Source organism: Thamnophis sirtalis, unplaced genomic scaffold (genome assembly GCF_051295495.1).
Source record: "Thamnophis sirtalis isolate CommonGarterSnake01/CBP01778 unplaced genomic scaffold, rThaSir2_p1.2 scaffold_8, whole genome shotgun sequence".
NCBI classification, from domain to species: Eukaryota; Metazoa; Chordata; class Lepidosauria; order Squamata; family Natricidae; genus Thamnophis; species Thamnophis sirtalis.
Window position 1 is genome coordinate 62,679,618 of NW_028261388.1, and position 25,268 is coordinate 62,704,885.

Below are 25,268 nucleotides of genomic sequence, written 5' to 3' on the forward strand. Positions count from 1 at the left end.
GGGGACATGGCCCTTGGGCCCCAGAAGGCTACAGACAGAATGACTGATAAAACTCGGCCTGTCTCTAGCACCCTGGTCTCTACAGTGAGGCATGTTTGACCACTCCTATGCTGTTTCCGGTGTAACCAACTTAGACACTGTGCATCTGAGTGCACATGCCTTTGTCACAGTAACTGAAGTCACCATCCAGCAGCTCTGGTAAGACCACAATGTCTCCTCGACACACCCCTGAAAGGTCCTGGGGAGAACACCAGGCAGAGTCCTTGGTGATGTCCTCAGAGGAGGGAGAAGCAACAGCAGTGGGGAAGTTTCAGGTGGTGCTCCATGAGAGTGAAGATGACAGTGATGGCCCAGAGGAACCAATGGTAAGTGACCCCATCCATCCATTCATCACTCCCATCACTATAGTGAGCCCCCAATCAGCACAGCATGGGAGGTATGGTGCACTGATAGACTCAGGGGGTACCCAAGTTGTGGTTACTGCGTTAGGGATTTGGGTGAGGGAGATGGCCAAGCCTGTTAGGTTTGAGCAGGTGGATGGCTTGTTGCTGGGGGGGAGTCTCCTGCTACCCACCTCATGCAGCCAGTACGGTTGGACGTGGGAGAGCATTAGGAGGTAATCTAATATGCTGTAGGAAGAAACAGTAGAAGAAAATCATACATATGTATTTAATGGGGACTTACTGTGGAAAAGCCACTTGCCAAATTACTTTGCCTTTTGGAAAAGCCAGAGGCTATAATGTCATCCATATCTTCTTCTGCTTCATTCCGGGAGTCCTAATGGAAAAACAAGGCATATATCCACAATTAAGGAATAAAACAATATTTTATTAGGAAAGGGTTGAGTGGAGAACTAAACAGGAAAAACATTATCTTCTGTTGCTTTTTAAATAAAAACATTTACCTTAGCTTCAGTATCTCACCCTGTTTCACTTTTTGTCTTTAATAGCATTTTAGTGTCTGAAATATCTCCGGTTATTGTGAACATCTAGCCCGCCATACTTACCATATTTTTCAGAGTATAAGACACACACACACCTTTTTTCCTCAAAAAAGAGGCTGAAAATCTGGTGTGTCTTATACACTGAATACAGCATTTTTTGCCTCCTGAAGCCCCGCCCCTTCACCAAAATGGCCCTGCATACCCTTATGGAGGCTTTCAGAGAGCTCCTGGGGGCTGTGGAGGGCAGAAATGAGCAAAAAAGGGCTGTTCCCCCCCAGCAGCACTCTATAAGCCTCCATAAGGCTATGCATGCAATTTTTATGACAAAAAATGTTTAGTTTAGTTTAGTTTATTTGTCTTGTATGCCGCCCACTCCCGAAGGACTCCGGGCGGCTCACAATAGACAAGGGAAGGGGGATAAATAGACAAAGACAACACTTTAAAAAACGCAACATTCACAATTTCCGTGGGGCTGGATGTTTCACAAGCCCCCCGGCCTGCTGGAACAGCCAGGACTTGGTGGCTTTGCGGAAGGCCGGGAGGGTAGTAAGGGTCCAGATCTCCATGGGGAGTCATTCCAGAGGGCTGGAGCTGCAACAGAGAAGGCTCTCCTCTGGGGAGTCGCCAACCGACATTGGCTGGCAGATGGAATCCGGAGGAGACCTAACATGTGAGATCTAATTGGTCTAAGGGAGATAATCGGCAGGAGGCGGTCTCTCAGGTACCCAGGTCCGATGCCATGTAGGGCTTTATAGGTAACGACCAGCACCTTGAAGCAGGTCTGGAGACTAATGGGTAGCCAGTGCAGCTCGCGGAGGATAGGTGTGACGTGGGTGTACCTAGGTGTACCCACAATCGCTTGCGTGGCTGCATTCTGGACTAACTGAAGTCTTCGAACACTCTTCAAGGGCAGCCCCATGTAGAGCACATTACAGTAATCCAGTCTTGAGGTCACAAGGGCGTGAGTGACTGTCTGAAGGGCCTCCCGATCCAGGTAGGGTCGCAATTGGTGCACCAGGCGAACCTGGGCAAAGGTCCCCCTGGTCACAGCCGACAAATGGTGTTCTAAAGTCAGCTGGGGATCCAGGAGGACTCCCAAATTGCGGACCCTCTCTGAGGGGCGTATAATTTCACCCCCCAGCCTGAGAGATGGAATAGTTGGCCAATCTTTGGGAGGGAACATCAGAAGCCACTCGGTCTTGTCTGGATTGAGTGCCAACTTGTTTGCTCCCATCCAGACCCTAACAGCCTCCAGGCACTGGCACATCACTTCTACTGCTTCACTGAGTTGGCACGGGGCGGACAGATACAGCTGTGTATCATCCGCGTATTGGTGGTACTTAATCCGGTGCCGGCATATGATCTCACCCAGCGGCTTCATGTAGATGTTAAATAGGAGGGGGGACAGGACCGAGCCCTGCGGCACCCCATAGTTGAGGGGTCTTGGGGTCGACCTCTGCCCTCCGACCAACACCGACTGCGACCTGTCTGAGAGGTAGGAGGAGAACCACCGAAGAATGGTGCCTCCCACTCCCACCTCTCGCAACCGTCGCAGAAGGAAACCATGGTCGATGGTATCGAAGGCCGCTGAGAGGTCAAGGAGCACAAGGATAGAGGGGTGACCCCTATCCCTGGCTCGCCAGAGATCATCAATCAGTGCGACCAAAGCAGTTTCTGTGGTGTAACCAGGCCTGAAACCCGACTGATAGGAATCTAGATAATCGGTTTCATCCAAGGACCGTCGGAGTTGAGAGGCCACCACTTTCTCAACAACCTTCCCAACAAAGGGCAGGTTGGAGACTGGACGATAGTTGCTCAAAATGGCTGGGTCCAGAGACGGTTTCTTCAGGAGGGGTCTCACCACCGCATCCTTAGGAGGTGTTAACTATCGTCCGGATCCAGCCGCGTGTCACCTCCCTGCTGGTCGAGACCAGCCAGGAGGGGCACGGGTCCAGTATACAAGTGGAGGAACTCACCGCTCCCATGGCCTTGTCCACTTCCTCAGGAGAAGCAAGTTGAAACTCAATCCATAAAGTATGCTCAAGACCTTCCGCCGGTACCTCGGCTGGTACTGTGCAATTGGAGTCCAGCTCTGTGTGAATCCAAGCGACTTTATCCGTTAAATACTGAACAAATTCCTTAGCTCTACCTTGTAAAGGGTCATTCATCCACATCCCTCCCTTTCAAGAGGGAGCGGGTTATTCTAAACAAGGCGGCTGGGCACGATTCAGCGGATGCAATAAGGGCGGCAAAATGCGAGCATTTCGCCGCCCGTATTGCCACGAGATAGGCTCTGATAAAGGCTCTCATCAGTGCTCGGTTGGACTCAGATTTACTGGCCCTCCAGCGGTGCTCTAGGTGTCTCTTTTGGCGCTTCATCTCCCGGAGTTCCTCGGTAAACCAAGGGGCCCTCCTGGATCCGCTGCCTCGGAGAGGTCGCAAAGGCGCAATCCGGTTTAGAGCCCCCGCCGCCGCTGTATTCCAGGCAGCGACTAAGGACTCCACCGGATTGTGGACGATAGTGTCAGGTATTTCTCCAAGCGCCTTCTGAAATCCCATAGGGTCCATCAGGCTCCTGGGGCGGAACCACCTAATCGGTTCCCAGTCCCTACAGTGGGGGATTGGTTTCCGAAAGTCAAGCCTCAGTAGGAAGTGATCAGACCATGACAAGGGCAAGGTTTTAATGCCCTTCAACTCTAGATCACATCTCCACTGCTCCGAAAGGGATACGAGGTCAAGCGTGTGACCCGCTGAATGAGTCGAACCCCGAATTACTTGGATCAAGTCCATGGCTGTCATGGAAGCCATGAACTCCTGCGCCCTGTCAGAGTGTTCACCAAGTGTAGGCAGGTTGAAATCCCCCAGAACCATAAGCCTGGGGAACTCTACCGCCAACTCGGCTACTGACTTGAGGAGCGAGGGGAGGGCTGTTGCAATGCTGTTGGGAGGTAGGTACGTTAGCAACAAACCCACTTGACCACCAAGGTCCAAATTCATCAACAGGGACTCACACCCGACAAGCTCCGGAGCAGGGATCCTATGAGGAACTAAAGACCTACGGACGATGACAGCCACTCCCCCACCCCTTTCCTGGGGTCGCGGCTGATGAAGCACCTGAAACCCTTCTGGGCACATTTCAGTGAGGGGGACTCCTCCCTCCGGGCCCAGCCAGGTTTCAGTAATACATGCCAGGTCTGCCCCCTCGTCTAAAATTAGGTCCCGGACAAGGGGAGCTTTGTGAACCACAAACCTGGCATTTAGCAACAACAGCCTGAGACCAGGGCCCTGACAGTTCTCGCCATCTGGCCCTGGAGTGGAACTAGCAGGGCCGGAAGGAGGGATCTCTGTGACGTAGCGAACCCTCCTTCCCCGGTAATGGCTAGCCCTGAAGTTCCCGTCGTACCTGCCTCTCCCCATAGTGACCGTAATGCTCCGGCCCACCCCCGCACCCGTAGACCCCATATCCCCTCCCACAGCCTCCACACCATGCAGCAGGCGATTTTTGTCACTCATTCCGGGACGGGAGGTAGGCCTGGGCCCCCTACCACTTCTGCAATAGCACTCAGTGGAGGAGGCACCAGGCTGTACTCTCAATCCTCTCACACATACACAGGCACTCATCCATGCATTCCCCATGTAAGTCAATTAAAACACAAAAAATACAACAATAATGAAGTTAAAAAGTGGGTACAGTCATCAACCAGGCATACCATTCATACCGCATTCCTAAAATTTATGGGACACTGCACAAGTATAGATTAATAACTGTGCAGATAATTCTTAAAGTTCGAGATAGCTGAGCACCAACGGTGGTATACAGGTGGTATACAGGTGGTACACAGGTGGTATACAGGAGGTGTACAGGAGAGTGTCTCGTCTCCCCCCCCCTCTCCTGAGTCCTTGGAAAGGTATAACAAAAGGGACCAAAGTCCGGGGTGGCTGAGGTGGATCATGGAAGAGGGGGGTACCTTAAAAACATTAAGTCCCCCCTCGTAGTTCTCCATCTTCCGTCGCTCCTTCCGTTGGGCAGATGTACCAAGGAGTAAACGGTAGGTGTTGCCGACAAGTCAGAGGGCCTCCGCACTTGTTGTAAGTGCCCCCACCCATCCAAAGTCCAGAGCGCCAAAATGAGATGACTTGAGCGGGCGCTATCCAAGATGATACCCCAGGGGCAATGGCGGGTCAAAGCCAAATGGGGCTGCGCCAGCGAGTCCAGGAGCCCAGAGGCCGCAGTCAGGGGGGGGGGCAGGTGTTAAGAGGCCAAAGCAGGGAAGAGCCAAATGCCAGGCAGAAGACACAGGAGGAGACCCCACAGCAGCAAATGGCCGTATTTTCACGAAAAACAGGCCATTTTTTTGCTCATTTTTGCCCCCCGGAGTACTCTGCAAGCCCCCCCCCCAAAGCTATTCATGCCTTTTAAAAAAAATGGGCCCATTTTCGTAAAACAGGCTGTTTTTGGGAGGTTTGCAGAGTGCAAAAACTTTTTTTCCCCTTTTGGAAAGCTCTTTAACTGATTGATGAGAAGAATTACATTGATCAAGTGCTGCGTCAGCAGAAACAAAGTGTTAGGTGCTGCAGATTGTCAGCGATTTCCTTCTCCAGCACATGGATAAATACACCTGGAAACATCTACCTGCCTACCTACTCTCTCTCTCTCCCTACCTATCTACTGTATTTCTCTCTCCCCCCGCCCCCCTCTATCTACCTATATACCTACCTACTCTCTCTCTCTCTCTCCCTCCCTCCCTACCTACTGTATTTCTCTATCTCTCGATCTCTCTTTATTTCTCTCTCTCTCTATATCCCTTTATCTACCTACCTACTTTTTTAAAATTTGCCTCTTCAAAACCTTGGTGCATGTTATACTCTGGTGCGTCTTATACTCTGAAATATACGGTAATGATAGCAGCTGAAACTCTACATTATAATTACAAATTATAGCTAAAAAGGTTTCATTATACACAGGTATTCAAACTGTGTCCCATAGTGTGGCTGATCCTTTTTTTAAAAATTATTTTTATTAATAAAAGAAAAATACAACAACTAATAGCTGGTAAAAGACAATACAACATCCACTGTTTTGCTTTACATTTGACTACGTTTCAAGACATTCCCGTGATATCAAAATCATTATAGACATCAAAGGTTAGGTATCTTCTTCCCTCCCTCCCTCTTTCCTTCCCTTGTTTCTTCTTTCCCACTCCCCTTCCTTCCTTCCCTCCTTCTCTCCTTCCCTCCTTCCTTCCCTCCTTTCTTTTCCTTTCCTCCTTTCCTTCCCCTTCCCTTTCCTCTCTCCATCCCCCCTCCTTCTCTCATACCTTCCCTCCCTCCTTTCTTCCTTTCTTCCCTCCTTCCCTCCTTCCTATCTACTCTCCTTCTCTCCTTCCTTCCCTCCCTTTTTCCCTCCTTGCTTCCCTACCTTCTTCCCTCCCTCCTTCCTATCTTCTCTTTCTTCTCTCCTTCCTTCTTTCCACCTCTCCCTTCCCTTCTCTCCTTTCTCTTCCTCCTTTTTAACCTTCCCCCCTTCTTCTGCCTTTCCCTTTTTCCTGTTCCTCTCCTTTCTCCTCTCCATCCTGTCTTTCCTACTGCCCCTCCCTCCCTCCAATCTAACCTTTGTTGCATTTACATATTTTCCTCTACTGAGGACGCCCTGGTTCTCTTTCCTTTCCTTATTTAAAAAAAGGCAAGCTTTACAGGATGCGAGATGAAGAGTTATTTTCATCTCCCATTGCTCATCTCGCCTTATCTAGAATGAAACTTGGTTGCTAATTCCATGCAGGTAGTTGTAACGGATTACCTATCAGCTTTGCAAGTTTTTCCGACGTTATGGTCTCGAGTTGGTCAACGGTGAATCCTCACCTCTAATACTTTTCTCCTCTCACTTATCTCTCAGTTTTTATATGTTGTTCGTTAGAGTTATTGCTTGAATCGTGTTGAGTTAGTCAACTATCTCCTTTTGTGTCTAAATCTTCACTGTCTCATCAAGCCATTTGTACAATTTCTCCCAGACTTTATAAAAGTCTGTGTCTTCTTTATCGTTAATCCGCATCGTCAATTTGTTCATTTCTGCTAATTCTAAGATTTTATTCATCACCATAGTGCTGGTGGGGGAATTTTCACTCTTCCAGCACTGTGCGTAAGCAATCCTTGCCGCTGTCAAAATATGGACGAGAAGGTATTGATTGATTTTACATATTTTTTGATCTGTTATCCCTAATAGGAAGGTTTCCGGGTTAAGACATAATTTCATTGACAAAATTCCGTTCAGCCATCGTAGTATTTGCTTCCAATATGTTTTGGCAACCGGACACGTCCACCACATGTGGTAGTACGTGCCCAGCATTGTTTTACATTTCCAGCATTTGGGTGATACTTTTGAGGAGATTTTTGCCAGTCTTGTCGGAGGAAGATGTCAGCGGTAGAACATTTTATATATATTTTCTTTATAGGCCGTCGATTTTGTCAATTTCAGGTTCCACTCCCAAACCCTTTCCCAAAATATCTAGATCTATTGTGTGGCTGATATTTTGGACCCAGGTTACCATGACTTCTTTTACTCTTTCTGCTTCCATTTTTCGAATCAGGAAGCAGTTGTATAATTTCGAGATTACTTTCTCATCTGGTCCAATTAAAATTTTATCCAATTCCTGGTCCTTGTTCTGGAAGCCAAATTGTGCTAAGTCTAATCTATGTTTATTCTGAATTTGAAGGTATGGCCACCAATCAATATTTATTCCCCTTTCAGCCAAATTTTCCCTAGAGTTTAGTCTATTTTGATCATCTAGCAACTGTTGGTAAATAACGATTTTATCAAAATTTATCAAATTCGGGTATATCAGGGCTTCCGTCGGGGATATCCATTTGGGAAGTTGGGTGTAAAATTTCCTTCTAATTTCCAGCCAGTTCTTGATTAATACCCTTCTTAAATGGTGTCTACTAAAATACTTGTGGATTTTATTTCCCTCGCACCATAGGTAGTTGTGCCACCCAAATTGCAAGTCATGGCCCTCTATCGTTAAGATTCTTTTGTTGGCTAACATTACCCACTCTTTTGTCCACATAGTTGTTGCTGCTTGATGATATGTTTTCCATTCCGGTAGGCCCATTCCCCCTTGTGTTCTTTTATCCTGAAGATGTTTATATTTTATCCTGGGCTTTTTGCCATTCCATACAAAATTTCGTACCATTTTGTCTAAGTCATTATAAAATTTTCCCCCTAGTTTGACCGGTGCTGTTTGAAATAGGTAGAGGATTTTTGGCAAAACATTCATCTTGATTACTGCGACTCTTCCCATTAATGATATTTGTAGTTTCAACCAGTTTTTTAAATCTTTTTGGATGTTTTGTAATAGTTTATCATAATTATCTTCTTTTATGGAAGAGCATTTCGCAGACAGCCAGATCACTAAGTATTTAATTTTTTTGGTTACCTTTATTTCCATTGTTTTCTCTAGTTCTCCAATTTGATTTTTGGGGAAGTTCTTTATAATCATTTTAGTTTTTTCCTTATTTATTTTTAATCCGGCCACATGCCCAAAGTTCTCAATGTCCTTCATCAAATACGGTCCTGAAATTAATGGGTCTTCCACAATAAAGACCATGTCGTCTGCGAAGGCCTGTGCTTTGTATTGTTCTTTTTTTATAGTCAACCCCCTAATTTCCTGGTTTGATCTTATCCGATTTAGGAGAACTTCTAAGGACATAATAAATAGTAATGGGGAGAGCGGGCACCCTTGTCTAACACCTTTTCCAATTTGTACCCTCTCTGTTAATTCTCCATTAATTATGATGTTTGCATATTGCTGTGAATATATAGCTTCTATGATCTTAATAAATTTAACGCCAAATTTCATCATTTTTAATTGAGTGGTTAAAAAGTTCCAATCTAAGTTATCAAAAGCTTTCTGGGCGTCAGCAAAAATTAAAGCTACTTGTTTCTCGGATCTTGTTTCGTAGAATTCCAAGGTATTGATTATCATTCTTGTATTGTACCGAATGTGTCTTTTTGGGAGAAAGCCGTTTTGATCCGGATGGATATTTTGGTTTAATATTATTTTTAGCCTTTCCGCCAATATTGATGTAAAAATTTTATAATCTGCGTTTAACAGAGATATAGGTCTATAGTTCTGGATCTTAGTACTATCCGCCTCTTCCTTTGGTATTAGGGTGATGTAAGCTTCCCCCCATGATTTTGGGACCTTACCATTTTGTAATGCCTCATTGAATAGTTCTAATAATTTGTCTTCTACGGCGTTTTGAAGTTTTTTGTATATTTCCGACGGAAGCCCATCCGGACCAGGAGTTTTGTTATTTTTTTGTTTTTTGAATGGCCTTTTTCAGTTCTTCTTGTGTGATTTCCTTATCAAGCATCTCTCTCATCTCCTCCGGCAAGACTGGAAGTTTCTGCTTTATTAGGTATTTTCTAGTGTCTTGTTTACTGATTTCGTCCGGTTTATATAATTTCTTATAGTAATTCTGTACAATCTTTTTCTTTTCCCCTATTTCCTGTTTCAGATTCCCCTCCTCATCGCACAGTTGTTTAATAATTCTTTTGACCTCCTCTTTTCTTATTTTGTGAGCCAGCCATCTCCCAGTTTTATTTGCATGTTCAAAATAGTTTTGTTTCATTCTCTTAATATTTTGTGCTACTTCCTCTTGCGAGATCAAATTTATTTGGTGTTTGATTAACTCTCCTTTTTCCCTGTACCTGCTATTGTCTGGCTCTTTCTGAATCAGCAATTCTGTCTCTCTTAATTCTTTGTTCAATGTATTAAGTTTTCCCCTATACATTTTGTTTCTTCTTATTAAATAGGCTATTGATATTCCCCTCACAACTGCCTTCATCGTGTCCCAGACGTTTTGTATTGAAGTCTGCTCTTTACCGTTTTCTTTGAAAAAATAGCCCAGTTCCTTTTCTATTTGTTGTACGAATTGCTTCTCTTGTAATATGTTCTGGTTTAATGTCCACCTAGCTTTTATCCTTGACTTCCCTTTCCATTGCCATAAGACTGGGTGGTGGTCGGCCCACTTGTTCGTTGTTATTTCAATGTTTACAGTATCCATGAGTAGTTCCGGGTTTGACCAGACCATATCGATACGGGACCATGAATTATGTGGTTGAGAATAAAACGTGTATCTTGTCATTCATTGTTCGCCAGACATCATAAAGGTCTAATTCCTTCACCATATTTGCATAGGCAGTCGGTAATTTCCTTCTTGTACTTTTCTTGTGTATACCCTTATAATCCATTTTACCGTCTACTATTGCGTTGAAATCCCCTAGAATACATATATTTTGCCACTTTATTTCATTTATCTTCTTGTATAGATTTGCATAAAATCTTTCTTGTTTTTGGTTTGGAGCATAAATTCCCACTAGTAAATTTTTTTTGCCACCATTCATTATCTCCACCATTAATACTCTACCCTCTTTGTCTGCATGTATTAATTTGGGGTTCAACCATTCCTTTATATACATCACAATTCCCCTTTTTCTAGTTTGTGCTGACGAGCAAAATGTTTTACCTAATTTTGGACAATTTAACAGGTTATTATATTTCTCTTTAATATGGGTTTCCTGAAGACAAATTACATCTAGCTTTTGTTTCACTAGATCCAACAGTACACGTTTTCTTTTGGAAGTTATGTTAAGACCATTTATATTAGCTGACAGTACATTCGTTTCCCATTCCCCCGTTTCTTTACAAATTGTTCGCTTTGCTGGCACCTTTGGATCTTGTCCCAATTGGTGACCTTGCTCTTGAATCTTCTCTACCATATCTCTCTCGCTCCCTGACCTCTCCCGTCTCTCACCCCTCCCGCTGAGTTGCAGTTATAGTGTCCTCCTGTCTTAGGGTTCCTTCCTTGTTAAACCTCTCTTCATCTGCTAGTAAGAGCTCCTGAAATTCTTGAGCTTTTTCCAAAGTATCTATCCGGTACTTCTTTTCCCTCCATGTTATTAACAATCCTTCTGGAAGAAGCCATCGGAACTGGATTCTGTGTCTGTTTAATTGTGAGGAGAGGAAGTTGTATTTCCTTCTCTTCTCTCTGACTCTCCGTGGAATCTGCTTTAAAATGAGGATTTCTTTACCCTTATACGTTAGTGAGTCCCCTCTTATTGTGCTTAAAACGTCCTCTCTTAGTTGTCTTCTCAACACCCTCACATGTATCTCCCTCGGAAGTCGATGACGTCTCGTGAAGCTTGTATTGATTCTATAGACTTCATCCAGTTCGTTAATGACCTCATTTTTCGGCCTGTCAAGAACTAGTCCCAGAATTTCTCCAATCAGCTCCCGGAGGTCTTCGTCTCTTGCTTCCTCCACGTTTTGTAGTCTCAGATAGTATGCTGATCGCTCTAATTCTAGGTGAAGGATGGCCTCCTCCAGGTTTGAGTTTATAGATTCCAGTTTATCCTCTACTTTGTCTATCCTTTTTTCCGCTACTCCCGTTCTCTCCTTAACATTTTGAATTTCCTGTTCATTTTTCGACAGCGCTGCTTGTATCGCTCCTATACGCTCCTCAATCTTTCCCATATTATTTTTAACTTCATGCATTTCATTCTTTACTCCCTCCAGACCTTTGGTGACATTTTCACTCATCTTCAGTATTGCCTCCTGTAAAGAGTCCATTGTTACCTCCTGGCCTTGTGGAGTTGGGGCTGTCTTGTCTCCCATTTGCCTGCCCTCAGGCAACTTTTCCCTCACCGGGGTAGATAAAGGCATTTGCTTTTTACTCCCTTTGGTTAAAGTTACTGTTCTCGTTGCCATCTACGTTAATTCAGTTCTCCCCCTTTAAGCTGTAAATCTAGTACCTTCTGGTTGCTGCCTGAGTAATTATACAGTGCCCGGAGGACATGCAAGGTAATTAAACTAGAGCAGAGCTATACAGCATAGTATCAGTTAATTCTACAATATCTGGGAGGCATCTACTGGCCAGGGAGAAGACGTTTCAGCGTGAAGAGACAAGAGATGGGAGAGGCCAGAGTTTCTGAAAGTATTTTAGAGCTCACCCATCAATCACTTCCTATTGTCAGTATAATGTTGTCCTTCTGTTGTCTCTGGCTGTAATATGACACCGCGCTCTCAGTGTTTTGAAGCTGGTTCAAACCTTCGCGACTCATAGGCTTTTTCCCCTTTTTCCCACGAAGGGGGCAGATCCAACTGACTGTCTTTCTCTCCTCCGTCTCGTCCTCCGTTAATCCTCCAAATTTAAATAATCCAAAGTCTCGGTCTTTCTCTATCCGCTCCGTCACTCGGCTCTCTCAAATCTTTCCTGTCCGTCTTTACTAGCCGCTTCAACCAGATGTGCCCACACACGTATCTGTACTTATTACAGTTAAGTTGTTTATCCCTTCAGATTTAGGCTTTTAAGTCAAGATCTTACGTTTGCCGTCATTCAATCCACAACGTTCCCTGCAGCTGTCTCTCCCTTCCTTGTTGAAGGCTGGCAGTCACGTCTTCTGGTCGGCCATTAATCAGCCGACCTCTTTTGCACACGCTCTGAGGGAGCCTCTCGCTTCGTGGGGGGAGATCGCCTTTCTCCCTCCACTGCTCCGATGCTTCCCCTCTCCACAGGTCCTCGCACCTCGAAGGGACCTTGCCTACTGCGGCCACGCTCGTGCAAAGACCGGACGAACCGAGCAGAGGATCTGTGGGCAGCTCGCTCCAGCGCAACGCCAGACCGGAAGTCCAGTTTCGGCTGATCCTTTCATAAACCAAGCTGAGGCTGTGCAAAGATGGAAAAGTGAAGAAAAATACCACCCTCTGTCTGCCAAGACTGAAAGCCCCAAGCAACTGCTTTTGTGGTTGTTAGACATGGAGCAGTTGCCAGTGATTGAGCTCCATTTTGTATTAAAATTATGTATTAAACTGTGTTCTGTTAAGCAGCTGCTAACTGCAACCCTTCACTTCAAAAGATAAAGCATGTGTTGACAGTTGTGCTTGGTGGAGATCTCTGGCTGGGCCAAGGGCTGAAGTTTGGGAGATTTCAGCAGAATCAGACTGTGTCATCCTGCTTTATCCTGCATGTAAATTAAATAAGGAAATACAATCTTCTTTGTAATTGGATGCCTGGGGCCATTCATGATATTTCAGTCTACTATTATACAAGGTTCTTGCAAGGTTATATTTGTAGTTATCTTCATTTATACTCACTACATTTTTTTAAACTTTTATTATATATGTACTTTTGATATAAACTGTGATGTATATATGAATTACTGGAATTAGTCAAATGAGAAATTTATTATTATTGGTAAAATAAAAACGTCAAAATATTCTAATTTGTAAGCTTTGTATCTTTACAGCTCACCACTTCATGGTCCAGTGCTTCAGGTACAGATTTACTTCTTAAGCTTAAAGTATCTTCATTTCCTTTTGAAAAGGATCCACTGAGATCTCTCTCTGATCTACTACGATCTGCAAAATATAAGGAAAAGCCATATATAGTCTATTATCTATCTATATAGAAGATATTATACCAAAGATGCTTTTTCAAGAGGCAATTGAACTTCCTTGTGTTTCTTTGAAGATGTTTTGCTTCTCATCCAAGAAGAGTCTTCAGTTCTGCCTGGATGGTGGGGAATGGAAGGATTTTCCCCATTATTCAGTGAGAGCTGAAGAAGCTTCTTGGATGAAAAGTGAAACATCTTCATAGAAAAACAAGAAAGTCAAGTTGCCTCTTGAAAAAGCCCATTTGGGACAACATGACTTGGCTGTCTGAGAATCTCCATAGACAGAAGATATTGTAGTATATTTTAACTTATTTGTGTGTGAAATGGACTATTTATCTATTTTCCCACAACTTCTTGTTTTTATCCATCAATTTCCTCTTTGCCTGAAACCTACAGAAAAGATAATTTAAAAAAAAATAGATTACAGGAAGAAATTCAATGGTGATTTCATTTTTCTCACTCTTTGGAAAATCAAACAGGGATAGGGAAAATGTATTTCATGCAAGCTAAGTCTCTAATACATCTATCTAGTCTGTTAGTAAGTGAACCGATTATAAAGGTGTATCTTTCATCCAATTGTTAATGCATATAAATGTGTTGAATAAAATTTAGGGAAGAAATGATCAGCAAAAACTAAAGTTTACAGATGTTTATACCTCATCTTTGTTTTAAGAATAATTATGACAGATACATAGAGATTTTTTTCATTAAAGGGGAAGAACCATAGTTCTTACAATAAAGTGTGCATTTTTATGCAAAAGATGCCATTCAACCCTCTTCATCTTCAGTTCAATTGTACATAAAAGAATCAGGCAGCAGGTGACCTATGCCTGAAGAGGCACTGGAAAGCAAACAATACTGCACTAGGATCCAAATCAGAATTACAAAAAGTGTACCCCATCATTATCCTTTGATGGTTTCTGCAATCATGACAGAATAGGTAAGCCAAAAATATGGTCCATGTACTGTAAACTCCTTCCCTGTCCTCAGTCAAACTGCATCTGTCAATAAAATCCTGAATTGATAGAAATTCTGCATCTCTGAACCTGTCAGCCTCCACTTTGCCTCCGCTTTGCTACTGCTTCGGCTGCCATTGAAACGGGGAGAGGGGGGCATGGTATTTGGGAGGGGAATCATTGTTGTGCTGGAGGAAGTTTCTAGACTCTGAACTGACCACCTTACTGTGCATGTGGAGGAGGAGTGTTTCCCACCAAGGCCAACGGTCCAGCATTCCACCCTGGTGATGTCTTTCGAAGTTATCTCACACCTGACATTTGGGAGAATTATGATTGGACTGTGCGCGGGATGCCAAGGGGAGGGGAATGAATTATACAATATATTATTCACTTTCGCGCCTAATTAACCAGACTTAGCTTAGCTTTGCATCTGTTCATTTATAATTAGTAAAAGTACACTTGATTTCAACAAATGGAGTCCAGTGGTTTTCTTTCCTGATTACTGAATGAAGTAAGGCTGACAATAAGCTAAGTCTCATTTCTACCCAACCCGGAGCTACAACCTACCGAGGGGGGTGTCCTCACAAGAAGAAAAGAAATGTCTTTGCAGGTGAGTGACCAAGAAGAAGATGAGGGGGCGATGGCAGGACCATCTTTAACTGAAAGGCTGGCTGGGCTAAGAGTGGAAGAGCCTACTGTTCGTCCCAGATGGACTTTGGGTGTGGGACAAAAAGAGGAGTTGGAGGAGTTGGATGCTGGAGTCACGAGAAGGAGACCAAAGAAAAAGTCAGTGGATTGGGGTGACTCTGGGGAAGAGGATTACAAGCTGTCCCACACCATGAGACTCCTCGAGGAAGCTTGGTCTGAACGCAAAAGCCGTGAAAGAGCAGTGGAAAGGGAGCCGGCTGAAGATCTTGAGCAAAGGTACTTCATGCATAGGTTAAGGGAGAGTGAAGAAGCCGAGGGGGGTTGGGTGCAAGAAAACCCAGAATCAGCCTCCCCCCCTCCAGCTAGGGCCGCTCAAAGAGTAGGGTGGGAGGCAGGCAACGCTGAATGGCAAAAGTCCCTCCCTTAACTGTAAAATACAATGGAGATCCTAAGAGTTTAGGACTTTTTATCATTCAGGTCTGGAATTATATGGAAATCTATGGACCTGATTTAGAGACTGATGAAATGAAAGTAAGGATGGTGTTAATGTCCTTAGAAAAAAAGGCAGCCAAATGGATGGTGGGCCTACACAAATGCAATTCCCCGCTCCTGAGGAATTTTAATGACTTTATTGCAGCCATGAAGAGGAGGTTTGATGACCCGCTGACCAAGAGATGCGGGCGTCTGAAGTTTATGGCCCTGAAGCAGGGAAATAAATTGGTGGCAGATTATGTCCAGGAATTTCAACAGTTGTCAGCCTATATGACGGGGTGGTCTGGATCAGTTCGCTGAGGGATTGAATGAAAAAATATACCAGCAGTGCATAAAAAGATACATTCCCCGCCGGGTGACTGCTTGGTATGAACACGCGGCAGATGTTGAGTTGGATTTGGCCAGGCTTCAATGCATGAAAGAGGGAGAAGTGGAGAAATCCCCCCAGCAGCTCCAAAAGCCCCCCTCCGCCCCAGAAGTGAGGGAAAAGGGAGTTTCACCAGCAAAACCAAGCCTTTCACGTGCTTCCGCTGCAGAAAGGAATGCCATTGCGCCATGAATTGCCATGTAAAATTGGCTCAGACCACTCCACCCCCTCCCCGAAAAGAGGGAAGAGCACATAAGGCCCCGGGCAAGAAGAGAGAGACTGCGTGCGCCACTGAAAATGTTCCCCAGCATTTCCAGCCGGAGGAGGAGGGAGGCGTTAGCTCCAGCTCATCTGACGAATCAGATGAGGAACAGTCTCATCGCTGGGTAAGTTCCAAAAGGGGCCCCATGCTTATCCCAATTGAACTAAGAGTGCCACCTTCTGGCGCGACTGAAAAACTTTTAGCTCTCCTGGATTCGGGCTGTTCTCGCTGTATGATAAGTCCTGAAATGGTGGAAAAACTTGGCTTAAAATTGAGGACTTTGAAAACCCCTATTGTTTTTTGCCAAATTGATGGTTCTATTGCAGGAGGGGGTCCTGCTCATTTTTTTACTGAGCCCTTAGAGATGAAAATGGGGACCCATCAAGAATTAATCACTTTTATTGTGGCGCCTGGAATGGACTGGCCCCTTATTTTGGGACTCCCCTGGCTTCGTAAGTGGAACCCTTGCATTAACTGGAGAAAGGGATGGTTATTTATTCGCACTAGCACACCCTCTGAACGGGAGGTTGAGACTCCAGATCCTGCTGATTCTAACTCCGCATTGGCTGCCAGGGGGCAGGAGAGGATCGAAGGGGAGGAGAAAATTCCGAAAGAATATTGGGACCTAAGGGGAGTGTTTAGTGAGAAATCTTCTGATAAACTCCCCCCCCCCAGACCCACTGATTGCACCATTGATATTTTGCCTGGGGTAAAGCTTCCCAAGCCCCAAATATATTCAATGTCCCCTAGGGAAATGGAGGAAATGAGAAGATTCATTGACAAGAATTTGGAAAGGGGTTTTATTGAGCCGGCTAGACCCAAGGTAGCGGCTCCTGTGTTGTTCAGAGAAAAGAATTTCAAAAACTTGAACTGCATCTCTGCCCAGAACCTGTACCCATTGCCACTGATGAAGGACATGCTGGCCCAATTGGGGAAGGGCTGCATTTTCACTAAACTGGACTTGAGGGAAGCATACTATAGAGTCCATATAAAAGAGGGAGACGAGTGGAAAACAGCTTTCAACTGCTCCCTTGGCTGTTTCCAAGTTCGTGTGATGCTGTTTGGCCTACAGGGGGCACCTGCGGTCTTCATGCAGTTGATTAATGAGGTGTTACATGACCATCTTTACAAAGGCATTATCGTATATTTAGAAGATATCCTTATTTACACGGAAACACGTGAGGAACACGTAAAGCTGGTTCGTACCGTGTTGAAGAAACTTCGGGCCACAGAGCTTCACGCCAAATTGTCCAAATGTGAATTCCATCAGGAGAAGGTTGACTACCTGGGCTATCGTATCTCACACGCAGGTGTTGAGATGGATCCCGCTAAAGTCAAAGCGGTCACTGAGTGGGAGGCCCCTCGTGCACACAGGCAATAGCAAAAAAAATTTGGGGTTTGCCAATTTCTATTGCCAGTTCATCCCCTCTTTTGCTAAGATAGCTCTTCCCATAACTAACCTTTTGAAGTCCAAAGGTGGGGCGAAACCCAAGCCTAGCAAGCCATTGGATTGGACCATGGAATGTCAAGCTGCATTTGAGAAGTTAAAACGGCTTTTTGCCGAGGAACTGGTCCTCAAACACCTGGACATGGATGCGCCTTTTGTGATTCAAGCTGATGCCAGCGACGTGGCAGTGGGGGCCATATTGCTTCAAGCCAAAAGTCAAGGTAACTTACAACCCTGCACATACACCTCTCGCAAACTGACTGACACGGAGAGACGTTGGGCCATTTGGGAGAAGGAAGCTTTTGCTGTTCGTTGGGCTTTAGCCACTTGGTACCATTTTCTAGAAGGTGCCAAACACCCATTCGAGGTGTGGACTGACCATAAAAATTTGGAAGCTTTGAGAACTCCCAGGAGACTTTCTCCTAAACAGATGCGCTGGGCTCAGCACTTCAATCATTTTAATTTCACCCTGAAATACATTCCGGGGGGGGGGAGAGAATTTTATGGCTGATGCTTTATCCAGGCTTCCTCAGTACAACTGTTCTAAACTCAGCATGGTCCAGCCTGTCATTCCCACGGTGAGCCTCGCTGCTCCAGTTGTTTCTAGGAATCAAGTACGTTCTAAAGTGGAGATGTCCCAGGACTTTCTTTCCAAACTCAAGAAAGCCCTCCCTGATGATGATTGGTTCCAGCAGCACGTGAGTGAATGTACTATGAGGGATGAGTTGCCCTGAATTGGGGCAAAACTTTACGTTCCTGCATCTCTTCGATTAATTGTTCTTCAGCGGGCTCATGATTCCCAGATGGCAGGGCATTTCGGTTTTGTAAAAACGCTCCATCTCGTCAAGAGACAGTTTTGGTGGCCTTCTTTGAAAAAGGACATTGAGCGTTATGTTGCCAGTTGTCCCGTTTGTGCCGCTGCTAAACGCCCGCCAGGGAAACCACAGGGACTGCTCCAGACTATAGCTCACCCTGTCACCCCTTGGAAGGAGATCTCTATGGACTTCATTGTCGAACTCCCTGAGAGTCAGGGACACACCGTTATGTGGGTGGTTACTGACTTGTTCTCCAAGCAAGTCCATTTCATCCCTTGCTCCAAGATTCCTTCTGCTAAGACTCTGGCTAAGATGTTCATCTCCCACATTTACCGCTTACATGGGGTGCCCGACATTTCGGATAGGGGTGTGCAGTTCACCTCCGTGTTCTGGAAGGAGTTTCTGAAGCGGATTGGCTCCACCCAGGATTTAAGCTCCGCCCACCACCCTCAGACTAATGGGGCTTGTGAGAGGACTAATTCTGTTCTGGAACAATACTTGCGTTGTTTCATCAACTACCAGCAAAATGATTGGGTGGATTTGTTGCTGCACGCGGAGGTGTCTTATAATAATTCTGTGCATAGCAGCACTGGCTTCACCCCTTTCCGTGTGGTGTTTGGCCAGGATTTCGTGCCCATTCCTGAGGTTCCTCATGAGCAGCCCCAAGTATCGTCTCTGTCCGAGTGGCGTGATCGCCTTCAACGCGTTTGGCCTTTAGCTCTCTGAACTTTGGACGCTGCGCAATGCGCACATAAGAAACAGGCTGATAAGAAACGGACTAAGCTGTATGATTACAAGGTTGGTGATCAGGTTTATTTGTCCACCAAGTTTCTTCAGACTCCGCAAAAGTCAAAGAAGTTGGGGCCTAAATATGTTGGCCCATTTCCTATTATCAAGATCATCAATCCTGTTTCTGTTCGGCTGCAACTGCCTAAACACCTCAACCGGGTTTACCCTGTTTTTCATGTTAACCTCATAAAGCCTGTTTGCACTTCATCGGGATGCCAAGGGGAGGGGAATGAATTATACAATATATTATTCACTTTCGCGCCTAATTAACCAGACTTAGCTTAGCTTCACATCTGTTCATTTATAATTAGTAAAAGTACACTTGATTTCAACAAATGGAGTCCAGTGATTTTCTTTCCTGATTACTGAATGAAGTAAGGCTGACAGAACTAGAATGACCACAGTTGTCTGACCTGGTAGAAGGCTAATTCTTAGCAATTCTAACAACAACAATTAAAAAAAACATTTCCCAAGGGAAAATAACATGGGAGAAAAAAAACAATTCAATAGTACATCAAAGTATCAGTAACTGAAAGCTCACCAGATGTTAAAGATGTCCTAGAAATCGCCACAGAAGGTGTTCCAGAACTTTTTCTATGATGCCGTTTTGACAACTCTGCAGGGATACTTTCACTGATAGGCATAACAATGTTGTTTTCTATTTCAGAATCCTGCTCACATAAAACAACATATATTTCATGTGTCACACATATAAGAAAACTCTTTAACATATGAAAACACACTAGTTACAGTCTAGGAAGCAAATGCCCACCCAAATTCAAGCCAATAATTCTAACTTTTCATTGTTTGTTCAAATATTTCAGAATTTACTTTAAGCATGATTTGTTGAACATAAGAAATAAGCCAGAAGCAATTTTAGGAGTATACACAAATATATTAAGACTAGCAATCCAATCTCAATTTGTTTTCTCTACCATGTCTTTGTCTAATATTTAAAAGACTGGAGCAAAACAAGTAAACCTGGATTCTAGATTTGCCCCTATGAAGCAATTACTTATCAAACCAATCCATTTTTGCACCAGTCAACATACCCTGCTGTAGTCAATAGTCATGCTGCGTGCACTCAGTGCTGGTGACCTTGGATAGAGTGGAGTAGAAGCATTGCTTTGATTTTTCATGTTGCCAGTTATGTGTCCAAGAAGATGACTATCTGAGGGAAAGGTGTTTCCCCTGGAGAAATTGCACTAAATTAACCTTCTAATTTATGTTGATACAGCATAAATTAAAAAATGAAAAACTACATATCAGAAATGATGTTCCATCAGAAATTTGAATCTCAGACAAATACTTTAGTAGCATGTGGACATTTTAATATTTCATCACCTGAATAGCAGTCCTAACACCATTTTGCTGATCTACCTCTATCCAAAACCAAAGAGAATAAGCTCATAAAAACTTGCAATGTAGCATCTTACATATCTTACAAAGTGCAGTATCCATGGTTAGGCAAAAAATAAAAATTAAATTAGAATAAAGAAAAACTAGTTTCTAAAGTCACATACTAGACACTTGTAGAAAATCTTGGGAACTGTTTTTAACAAAGCCTTGCTCACTGCTACTGTGTTTTCCCGAAAATAAGACAGGGTCTTTTCTTTTGACCCACAAAATATGGCTTGGATCTTATTATCAGGGGAGGGCTTATTGTATTGGGGTTGCCAGGCGGCTGCTCTCTTGCAAGCAGGCTCCCAAAGAATGGTGAATGGCTGTGTTGCGCTGTTGCAGCTGCGCAACACAGCAGCCATGAAGCAACCAAGCTCATGAGCAGCCACCTGACAAACCCCCTTTCCAGCCAGGCACAGTGCCATTCACTGACCTAGGGGTATCGCCAACCGCATGAGTGCCTGTTCGCCACCTTCTGGCTACCACGGCTTGGCACCTTCGAAATGCCAGTGAATGGCACTCTGCATGGCTGGAGAGGGGGGTTGCACAAGTGGCTGTTCTGCTCATGCTCACACGCCTCCCAGCCACACTCTGGGCATACCCTCTATGGTTGTGGAACGGCTGCCGGCAGAGCATACTCACAGAGTATACAACCATAGAGCATATGCCCAGAGCGGCCACTGCTGGAAGACTTGGTTTGGAAGCAGCCGAAAAAGCCATGCTGGGATGGCGGCAGTGGTGGCGGGTGGCGGCGGCAGTGGAGGTGCCCTGGCTCTGCAGGGAGAGTTGGGCAAGGGCATCGTGAGGCTTGGAGTCACTGGAACACCCTCTCCAGCTGTGCAGAGCGCCATTCACTGACATTTTGAAGGCGCCAAGCCATGGGAGCCAGGTGGCAGCAAATAGGTGCTCACTCAGTTGGCGATACCCCTAGGTCAGTGAATGGGGCTATGTCCGGCTGGAAAGGGGGTTTGATGGGTGCTGCTCATGAGCATGGTCGCTTCATGGCTGCTGTATTGCGCTGCTGTGATAGCAGAATACAGCTGTTCACCCCTGAGGATGTGCCTGGCTCTTTGGGAGCCCACTCGCAAGAGAACAGCCTGGCAATCCCCTTCTCCAGCTGGGCACAGCGCCACTCACCAACCTAGCAGTATCCCAAAGGTGCCAAGCAACCTGAGCGTCTTTGACATTCCCATGGCTTGGCACCTTCGGGATACCGCTAGGTTGGTGAGCGGTGCTCTGCCTGGCCAGAGGGGGACTGTGCAGGGGGCTTATTTTCAGGGGAGGGCTTATATTTTTGCCCACCTGAAAAATGTGGCATGGCCTTATTTTCAGGACATGCCATATTTTCAGGGAAACACGGTAGTTATTACTTTACTCGTTTCTAGATCTTGGCAGATCTGTTTTTTTAAAATCTTAAAAAAAATTGATTGATCTGTTGTTTCCTGGGTCTGTTTTTTTCTCCTTTTTGAAGATGGAAACCACCTCTTTTCCAGTCCTCTGGTAGTTCCCCAGTGTTCTAGGATTTTTGAAAGATGGGTACAGTGGGTACAGTGGTTTTGAGATGGCATTTACCAGCTCCTTTAGAACTCTGGGATGTAATCGGTCAGGCCCCAGTGATTTGTATTCATCAAGATCAGACAGGTGTTCTCTTACTAATTTTATTTATTTATTTTAACTTTCATTTACAGTTATATTTTTGGTAGGTTGGGCTATAATTTATTTTTGTGAGAAGACCCTCTCTGAGGGGAGCAAATTTTCTCCTCCCAGGCTTAAGGACAGACTAGCTGGGCTGTCCTTAGGGGGCAACATCCACAGCCATTCGGTCTTGTCAGGATTGAGTGCGAGTTTGTTCACTCCCATCCAGACTCTAACAGCTTCCAAGCACTGGCACATCAATTCCACCACTACACTGAGTTGACAGATACAACTGAGTGTCGTCCGCGTACTGGTGGTATTTAATCCAGTGCCAGCGAATGATCTCACGTGGCTTCATGTAGATATTAAATAGGAGGGGGGACAAGACCGACCCCTGCGGCACCCCATAATTGAGGGGCCTAGGAGTCAACCTCTGTCCTCCAACCAACACCGACTGCGACCTGTCGGAGAGGTAAGAGGAGAACCATTGTAAAACGGTGCCTCCCACTCCCACCTCTTCCAGCCGTCGCAGAAGGATACCATGGTCGATGGTATCAAAGGCCGCTGAGAGGTCAAGGAGCACAAGGATAGAGGAATGACCTCTATCCCTGGCCCGCCAGAGATCATCAGTCAGTGTGACCAAAGTGGTTTCGGTGCAGTAACCAGGCCTGAAACCAGACTGAAAAGGGTCTAGATAATCTGCTTCATCCAAGGTTCGTCGGACAGAAGCATTTGATGATGCTACTTTTCTATAGGTCTGCATGTTTTATTCCAGGGAGAGTCCATGAAATCGATTGCTTAGCATCAATGGGGCTGCATCAGAGTGGGTTGAGTTGGACAGGGGTTTTGTACTAGGTTTTTTTTTCTATGAGTGACATGTTTCTGTCTCTCTTCGTTTTCCTCTAAGGGGTGAATTCTTTTAGAAGTTGTTTGATAATTATTATGTTCAATGTGGGCATATTCTTCTGGCAAGGTTTGGGGTTTCTCATTTTTAGGTTGAGTTTCAGAGTGGTTAGAGTTTCCTCTAAACCCTTTACTTTTTCTTCTAGTAACTTGATTAGTTTACATTTAGTACATATATAGTTTGGGTATTCTGTGGGCATAAATGTATACATGGAACATTTTTTGCAGATCACAATCAGTTTTCTTTTCTATGACTGGATTTAAAAAAATGAAAATGAAAGTATAGAAGGCTTTACCACAGATTTTTAAAAAGGAAAAAAGTCCAATTTAGAATTTTGATATTCTAACAAATCATTCTAAATTTCAAATTTGGGGGGGGAGAAGTCTAACGAAAAATTTAAAGTTCTAATAGTTAAAAATGTCTAGTTTAAGGATTTAAAGTTCTATAGTTCAAAATTTTCTAGTTTAAAATTTTAAAGTTCCAGCAGATCATTTAAATTGTCCAATTTTAAAATTGTTAGTGTTGAGTGGGCTTATGTGCAAGCCTGTAATGGAATATTCTCTCATTATTCCTTTTCGCCCTCCCTTCTTTTGATACTTTCCCTCTCTGCCTTCTTGTGGGTTTTATTTATCTCTTTCTCCTCTGCCTTCATATGTTCTGTACTTGCTATTGACTACTCATCTTTGATGAGGTTTGCTCATAGGGTCGTTTTTTGCCCTCTGGAGCCTTCAGGGAAATCTCCAGAAGGCTCCTGAACACTCCAGAGGGCTAAAAACGACCCTATGAGCAAACTGGAAGTACGAGCAAACCAGAAGTAGAAATGGCCTCAAAAGAAGGTGTGCTGGCCAGCTGATAGGGCAACGCATTGCATGCCCTGACAAATGTCTCCGTGTGCCACCTGTGGCATGCGTGCCATAGATTCGCCATCACGGGTTTATGCTGTATGCTTTACTCGAACTCTTAATATAATACTGAGTGAAAGATCATAAGTACCCAAAATATCTCAGAATCCATTTTCTTTACATCTTATTAAAGTATCTGTATCTTTGCTCTCATAGTTAAGTTTTCTTGCTACCTATGATTTCAAGATTTAATTGCGGGTATCTCAGTATAAGTATGACCATTATTGCCAACATGGAAGAATAAGATTAATTTTTTTTCCAAAGCGTGAACTTCAAAACTTGTATATCAGCCAATTGGAAGAAACTATTTGTAAACTGAACAGTTTATATGACAAAAATGAGAAATGCTAGATGAGAAGAAGTTAGTGTTTATATTACTGAAATCACTTTTAAAGTAAAATTTTACTTTCAGTCATGTAAATAAAATGAAGATTACTATACATTTTTATGGAAAAGATTTAATAGCAATAGCAATAGCAGTTAGACTTATATACCACTTCATAGGGCTTTCAGCCCTCTCTAAGCGGTTTACAGAGTCAGCATATTGCCCCCAACAATCCGGGTCCTCATTTTACCCACCTCGGAAGGATGGAAGGCTGAGTCAACCTTGAGCCGGTGAGATTAGAACCGCCAAACTGCAGATAACAGTCAGCTGAAGTGGCCTGCAGTACTGCACCCTAACCACTGCGCCACCTCGGCTCTTGCTTATAACTGAAGATTTGTAACAATTTTTCATTCATAATAAAATAAAACTTTACTTTGTATTTTGGAATTATAGGAATATTTTACCACTTGATGAAAGGATACTTTACCCTATTTTCCTAGGCCCAGTGAGAACTAATTTTGTCCCACTTGTAAATGAAGCTAACATATCTTGCTTTGATGTATCCTCTAAGGTTTTTGGAGAATGATCTTTGAATCTGCCTTCTAAGAGTTCAGGGGAAGAATCTTAAAATGAAAGAAACAGATTATTAACAAAATGCCTACAAGCTGAAGAAATATATTAAGAGTCTTAAGACAGTTATTTCACAAATTTACATATTCACTGAATAAGCTAGGACACTGAAAGCAAAAGCATTCATAATTTGATATGTTTTTATTAGATATAGAGATAGATATATACCATGTTTCTGGTTTATGTACGTTGTAATATTTTGACCAACTAACATAAATGAAAAAGTAGGGGCTGGGGCTGGGAAATAATTGCAAGAAAAGTGAACTATAGAGTTTAGGTACTGACCTACTCCCCATAGAAT

The 25,268-nt window shown here is 44.1% G+C and overlaps 1 protein-coding gene across 5 annotated transcripts in view; it reads right to left on the reverse strand.

Moving 5' to 3' along the window:
- Positions 1-25,268, reverse strand: part of SYTL5 (synaptotagmin like 5) — a 173,846-nt gene that overhangs the window by 58,980 nt on the left and 89,598 nt on the right. For all 5 annotated transcript variants that reach the window (XM_087721796.1, XM_087721797.1, XM_087721799.1 and 2 more), the window contains exons 5-9: positions 24,825-24,960; positions 20,223-20,361; positions 19,712-19,841; positions 13,253-13,359; positions 685-777 (exon numbers count right to left, since the gene is read on the reverse strand). In XM_087721796.1, coding sequence (XP_087577922.1) covers positions 685-777; positions 13,253-13,359; positions 19,712-19,841; positions 20,223-20,361; positions 24,825-24,960 — 605 coding nt within the window. The remainder of the gene's footprint in view (positions 1-684; positions 778-13,252; positions 13,360-19,711; positions 19,842-20,222; positions 20,362-24,824; positions 24,961-25,268) is intronic.